Source organism: Corvus hawaiiensis, chromosome 4, assembly GCF_020740725.1.
Source record: "Corvus hawaiiensis isolate bCorHaw1 chromosome 4, bCorHaw1.pri.cur, whole genome shotgun sequence".
Taxonomy (NCBI): Eukaryota; Metazoa; Chordata; class Aves; order Passeriformes; family Corvidae; genus Corvus; species Corvus hawaiiensis.
Genome location: NC_063216.1, coordinates 78,489,086 through 78,495,864, shown reverse-complemented (window position 1 = coordinate 78,495,864; position 6,779 = coordinate 78,489,086). Strand labels below are relative to the sequence as shown.

At 57.0% G+C, this 6,779-nt stretch overlaps 1 protein-coding gene across 1 annotated transcript; it reads right to left on the bottom strand.

The window, feature by feature from the left end:
- Window positions 1–1,498: 1,498 nt before the first annotated feature.
- UCN3 (urocortin 3) lies at window positions 1,499–6,482 on the bottom strand. The gene is made up of 2 exons (XM_048302263.1): window positions 6,365–6,482; window positions 1,499–2,215 (listed from the first exon to the last, which is right to left on the bottom strand). The coding sequence occupies exon 2, from the start codon at window positions 2,204–2,206 to the stop codon at window positions 1,739–1,741; it is 468 nt and encodes a 155-aa protein (XP_048158220.1). The 5' UTR covers window positions 2,207–2,215; window positions 6,365–6,482; the 3' UTR covers window positions 1,499–1,738.
- Window positions 6,483–6,779: the final 297 nt, after the last annotated feature.

Here is a 6,779-nt window from a genome sequence, read left to right as displayed (position 1 = left end):
CCCACTGGGATGCAGCTGGGAAGGGAGGATCCACCCCTGCCTTCCCTATCACTCCTTATCAGCTGATAAGAGCTGTCCCTGCCTCAGCTCAGCTCGGCCTGGCTCCAGCAAATCCCTCGACTCATCCCTTCCCACTTCCCTGGGAATTACCTTCCTTGAAGGGGAGAAGAGGGAAGATCCAGTGGGATTTCCCAGGATGGGCCATGTTTTGATTTCCAGGCTCTCCCACAGGGCTGGGACGTTCTCCTTGTCCCACCAGGAGCTGGGAAAGGATTCCAAGCAGGGCTGGTGGTGGGGAAAATCCTGTTCCCAACCCGGCCCAGTGCTTCCCCGGAGCTCCCAGTGGAAAATCTCTCCCAATTTTCTGCTCAAAGCAGGGATTTCTCCCTCAGCTCTGAGCAAATCCCTCTCCCTCCTTCCAAGGATTCTCTGCACATCCCTGAGCATCCCAATGGCTGGGCCTGGAAAACCTGGGGACACCTGGACAACCCCCAACCGGACATGGACCTTGTTCTTCCCGTGCCTCAGTTTCCCTGGATGGAAAATGGGGACGATGCCCATGTCCTGCTGGATGAGAACACCAGGAATTTGTTGGGATAAAAATCCATGTAATCCAAGATTCCAGCGGATTGCAATGGGAGAAGAATCCCCCCCCCCGCACCCGTGCACCCTCGGAGCTGAGGTAGGAGGTCGTTGTCCCTCTGATGACCCTCCAGGCCGTCACTGCTTCCATGGAGCTTCCATGGAGGGCAGAATTTGTCCTGGTTGTCCCTTGATGTCCCACCTGGAATATTCCCCATGGCCATGTCCCAGATGGGGCTGGTGGGACCTCATTTGCTGCTCTTGGTGAGCATCTCCTGGGGAAAAAGGGCCAAATTTCTCTCCCAAATTTCTCTCCATCTCCCACACCTGCTGCGTGCAGGGATGAGGGAAGAGGTGGAATTTCAGCTGGGCTGAGAGGTGGAGAGAAAGGTTTAGAAGATGGGATAAATATTCCAAGGTGAAGGGTGGGAACGTGGGGAGCTGGGGCTCAGGGGAGGCTGGGAAAGAGCGGGATGAGCATGGACGGTCTGTGGATGAGGAGCTGAAGCTGGACTGGCTGGAAAACTGGAGCAGTGGAAAAGTAGGGACAGCTTTGGGATTTGTGGGCAGACCCAGGGTGGCACCTGCGGCTCCTGGGGTCCAAAGCCACCTGGGGCCATGGGGTGGTCCTGGCCAGGGCCAGTCTGAGGACACCGGGGCTGTGTGGGTGGGGAGGTGCTGGTGACAAACTCTGGGAAAACCCAGGAGGAGGAGCTGGGAAATCCCTGCTGAGGTTGTCCCTGTCCTTTTCCCTTCCCAATGGAGTGGTGGCTGCGTGCAGGGACAGCTCGTGGTGGGATTTGGGAGGGCCGTGGTGGGGACAGCGCCATGAGGATGAGCTGGGGGAGGTTTTGGAATCCCTACGGACCCAACGGAGAACCCAGAGCAGGAGATGGGACAACAAAACATTGGAAACTCCAGAGATCGCAGCTTTAATCAGGAACCTTCCCGGGTGACGCGTCCCCTCTGCCCTGCTGGGGACAGGAACCTCTTCCCTGCGCATGGAAATGTCCGGAAGGAAAGACAGGGGAGATCGGGGAGGAGGGAAGGGGGAGAAGGGAGATGAACGTGAGGTCGCTCGATGGGTCAAAAATAGACAACACTGATGTCACACGCGGCCATCAGTCCCCGCCGGCGGTGGCCCGGGGTGGCCCAGTCACTTCCTCCGCCCGATCTGGGCCATGAGGTGGGCGTTGGCCGCCGCCTTGGCCCGCAAGTTCTTGGCCTTGGCGATGTTGAAGAGGATGTTCATGATGTTGGTGGGGACGTCGAGGGACAGGGTGACCTTGGTGCGCCGGTCGCTCTTGGCCTGGTTCTGGTAGGTCTTGCCCTTCACCTGCGCCTGGGACACGTATTTGTAGTGGCCTTCCCCCGGGAACGTCCTTTTCCCCAGATCTTCCTCCGCCGCCTCCTCCCTGTCCTCCTCGGACGCCTCCTCCAGGGACGGCGACTCGGAGCCGCGCTTCTCCAGGACGGCGTTTTCCTCGGGATGGATCTTCTGCGCTTCCGAGAGGGCGGCGTTGAGGCAGCTGAAGATGGAGGCGGCGTTGGAGAGGCTCAGGGCCCGGCCGGTCCCGGCAGCTCCGAGCAGGATGAGGAGGAGCAGCAGCCTGGGGTGGGACATTGCGGTGGCCTGGCCGTGGAGACACCGAGGGGAGGGCAGAGAGGGCTGTGAGCTTCCCGTGGGACCTGGGGAGATCCAGCCTCTCCTCATCCCTTCCCAATCCCTAAAATCCCCGCCCTACACTCTTGAATTCACCTCACGGGTTCTATTCCAGGTGGGAATGAGTTGCCTTGGGGTGCAACCCCCAGCCCTTGGTTTTGGGGTGCTGGTGGGAGGTGGGATGTCCACGGAGCTTCGCTTCCATGGAGCTTCCATGGAGAAGGAGATTTGGCCTTTGCTTCCATGGAGCGTCCATGGAGCTTCCATGGAGGGGAGGATTTGGCCTTTCCTTCACGGAACACCCGTGGCTGCTGCAGGAGAGCCGGTTTGGACCATGGGGATCCCCGTGGATCCCTCTCCACCTCCTCGGAGCGCCCATGGCTGCCACCAGCTGCTGCAAAGGCGGCGTCTCCAGTCACCTGCTCACCCTGAAGCCACCAGAGATGTTCCTCAAGCCCATCCCAACCCACTCGGTCCCAAAAAGATGTCCCCATGGGATGGACCCGTGGGATGGACCCCGTGGGATGGACCCATGGGATGGACCCCGTGGGATGGACCCGTAGGATAGACCTGTGGGATGACCCCGTGGGATGACCCCGTGGGATGGACCCATGGGATGGACCCATGGGATGGACCCATGGGATGGACCCGTAGGATGGACCCGTGGGATGGACCCCGTGGGATGGACCCATGGGATGGACCCGTAGGATGGACCCGTAGGATGGACCCGTGGGATGGACCCATGGGATGGACCCGTGGGATGGACCCCGTAGGATGGACCCGTGGGATGGACCCGTGGGATGGACCCCGTAGGATGGACCCGTGGGATGGACCCGTGGGATGGACCCCGTGGGATGGACCCGTGGGATGGACCCGTGGGATGGACCCGTGGCATGGACCCCGTGGGATGGACCCGTGGGATGGACCCGTGGGATGGACCCCGTGGCATGGACCCGTGGGATGGACCCGTGGGATGGACCCATGGGATGGACCCCGTAGGATGGACCCGTGGGATGGACCCGTGGGATGGACCCGTAGGATGGACCCGTGGGATGGACCCGTGGGATGGACCCATGGGATGGACCCGTAGGATGGACCCGTAGGATGGACCCCGTGGGATGGACCCCGTGGCATGGACCCGTGGCATGGACCCGTGGGATGGACCCGTGGGATGGACCCGTGTCCCCTCTCCAGCCCCGGCCTTGGCTGCTCCGGGATTGCTCCAGCCCCAGGATCCTCGTCCCCCTTGGATCCAGGACAGGCCCCATCTGTGACCCTCTTCCTTTGGACCTGGGGGCACCTCCAAGGTCAAACCACAGCAGCTTCACTTCCTACCTGAAACAGGGTCATTTTTGGGGTTTTTTGGGGTCTTTTGGCCCATTTTTGGGGCTGTAAATCCCTGGATCCCGTCCTGCTCCACCAACCCTCCCCATCTCCCTTTATCTCCACCTGACCTCTCAAAGGATCTCCCGTGGGACTTTTTGCCCATTCCCAGGATGGAAAAGGGTCCCCAAGAAGCCCCGAGGCCACGCGGGCTCTCCAAGCGCCTGGAATCCTGCCCGTATTCCCAATCTTCGGGCCCCATCTTGTGGCCAGCGGTTCGCACGGCAATTCCTGGCTGGGGCCAGTCCCCAGGGATGCGAGGACCTCACCTGGGGCTGGAATTCCGTCCTTGATTTTGGGGTTGGGAGCTGCTAATTTCATTCCCATGGGATGTTGTGGAGCGGGATGGCTCCAGGGTGTCTTCGGGATGCCCCTGGGAATGGGGGATGTGACCCCAACTCAATCCATGCCCCGGGATCTGTCACCCTGGAGCTGCTGGGATCCCTGAAAATGCCCTTCCCTACCCATGGAGGGGGAGATTTGGGAAGTTTTATCCCCTGAATTCTGCCTTTTCCATCCCTTGGAGTGGGAATTGGGGCAGGGTTATTCCCCTAACTCTGCTATCCATGGAAAAGGGGAGAGATTTGGGAAGTTTTATCCTCTTAATTCCACCTTTTCCATCCCTTGGAGGGTGGAATCAGGGCAGGGTTGTTCCCTTAATTCTGCTCTTTGCTACCCATGGAAAAGGGGAGAGATTTGGGAGGTTTATCCCTTTAACTCTTTCCTTTGCCTTCCCTTGGAGGATAAATTCTGGGAAGGTTTATCCCTTTAACTCTGCCCTTTATTGTCCATGGAAAAAGGGAGAGATTTGGGAAGTTTTATCCTCTAAATTCCGCCTTTTCCATCCCTTGGAGGGTGGAATTGGGACAGGGTTATTCCCTTTATTCTGTTTATTGCTGCTCCTTGGAGTGGGGATTTTGGGCAGGGTTATTCCCTTATCTCTGCTTTTTGCTATCCATGGAAAAGGGGAGAGATTTGGGAGGTTTATTCCCTTAATTCTGCCCTTTTCCCTCTTCCCGAGGGAAAATTTGGCCATGTCAATCCTCCCTCAGGATTTGAGGGAGCCGCTCCGCTTCTTTGCCTCCTGTTTCACCCCTTCCCAAAATCCCACAGCGCTCCCCAGGCAAAATCCTCAACCCTTCCCTGGATCCGGATTGGAGAGGAAGGTGAGGAGCAGCAGCCGTGGAATGATCCAGGGAAAGCTGTAGGATCAAGGAAGGAAAACCTTTCCCAGGCACTCAACTCCACATGGGGATAATTCCAGACCCCAAACTCTCTTTTCCTCCTGCCCCAAATCGCACATTCGGGGATTTGAACAGCAAGGACATCCCGGGATTTAATTTTTCTTGGAAAAGCTTAATAGGATGAAGATTCCTCCCACCCCAAAATTCCCCTTTCCCCCCTTTTTCACCTCCTTCCACCCTCAGCAAATTCCCAGTGCTCCTGCAGGATGGGATGCTCGGGGTGTGGATTCAGGAATCGGGGCTTTTCCCACCCCCGGGGGACACTCTGTGATTCCCAACTGCCGCATGGAGAATGGGAATGTTGCCAAAAGCCCTTCCAGAGCTGGAAAAGCTCCGGGAAGAGCCCTGGGATGTTCCTGCCCTCTCTGGAATCTCGGAGCAGCATCTCCCCCCTCTCCTCTCCCCCACAGCTCCTTCACTGGCTGAATCGAGCGCCTTTTCCTGCGATTGTTCCAGCTTTTCCCACTTAAAACTCTGGGAATCTCAGCTGAGCAAAGGGAAGACGCGGTTGAAGCCATCCACACCCATTCCTGGTCCTCGCCGGGATGGATATCCCGGCAGAAGGAACAGAAAGCAAGGGAAGAAAAAGCCAGGAAAAGCTGATTTTTGGGATCGGGTTTATTTTTGCCCGGGGGGATTGTGCCTCAACATTCCAGGAAGTTTTTATTGGAGCAGGAAAAAAGCTGGAATTGGGGTTTGCTCCGTGCTAAAAAAAGCAGGGAAAGGAGGAAAAACCACCCGCGGTGGATCTGAGGAAATGGGAATTAAATCCGCCGCTGCCGGAAGGCGACCAGCGGGAGCCGGGAATTGCTGGGATGCCCGGGAGCGTTTTGCAGGAATTTTATCGGGATGCTGCCGAGCCGCCGGGAGCGTTTGTGTCTCCTGCAAAATCTCCCGCTTGGCTTGCAAGGAGAAAAATGACCCATTCCAGCTCTGGAAAACCGGGATCAAAAGCTTTGCCGGCTCTCCTCGGCGGCGGAGCACCGGGATGGAGCTGATTTTTCCCTGTTCCAAAGTAAGTCTGGGATCAAACTGTGGATGAGACCCGGAGACTTTTAAAACTCCCGTGCTGCCTCCGCTTCCCTGATGAGTTTTTCCCGGTGCTGATTCCCAGGGCTCCAAAATCCAGGTGGGCTCGAGGCAGGGGGGTGGATTTGCCTCGCTCTCCTTCCCATCCCTTCAGTGCCAGCAGGGATTTGTATCCCTAATTTCCCAAGACTTCCCGACCCTTCCCATGCTGCCTGTTCCGATCTGCTTCCCAAAATTGGTGGAATAATCCCAAAAAATTTGTTTTTATTAGGATGGAGGGGGGGGGGGGGGATTAAGGGGAATTTTTAATCCCTCGGTATCAAAAAATCTTGGAGTGCTTTTCCTACCCTGCTTTTTTTCTCCCTTAAAAGAAAAACATGGAATCTGATTTCCCAAGAAAACACTGGAATATTTAAAGTTTGTGCAGGTGAAGCTGGGGAATAAAAGAAATCCAGGCACTCACCTGCTTTTCCTGGATGGGATGGGAAGGAATCTGTGGAATCACTCCCAGGAAAGAGGCATCGGAGCCTTTCCCGAACTTCTCCCTGGCTGTTCCCTGATTTTTGGAAGAGGGGCTGGGATATTTTTCCCTCTCTCTGGAAACCTTTTCCCCCTCCCTCGTGTATTTATAAAAATCAGGGATCACGGGGTTGGAGTCGTAATTCCAGACGTGGAGCCTTCGTTTGGGAATGATTTCATTAAAATGAGCTCAGAGCGAGCTGGCGACGTCACGGAGCCTCTCCCCATCCGCAGGGAAAAAACCAGGAAAGGGGGGGGGCGGAAAGACGTCGGATCCCACAATCTGGGAAGAGTCACCCCAAATTGGGGCTGGCGTCAGTGCCGGGATTTTTTGGGATCACGCGGAGCTTCTCCCCCAG

What these genes read in the sequence shown, in the direction of transcription:
- UCN3 (XM_048302263.1), bottom strand. Translation starts at nt 2,206, where the DNA reads ATGTCCCACCCCAGGCTGCTGCTCCTCCTCATCCTGCTCGGAGCTGCC.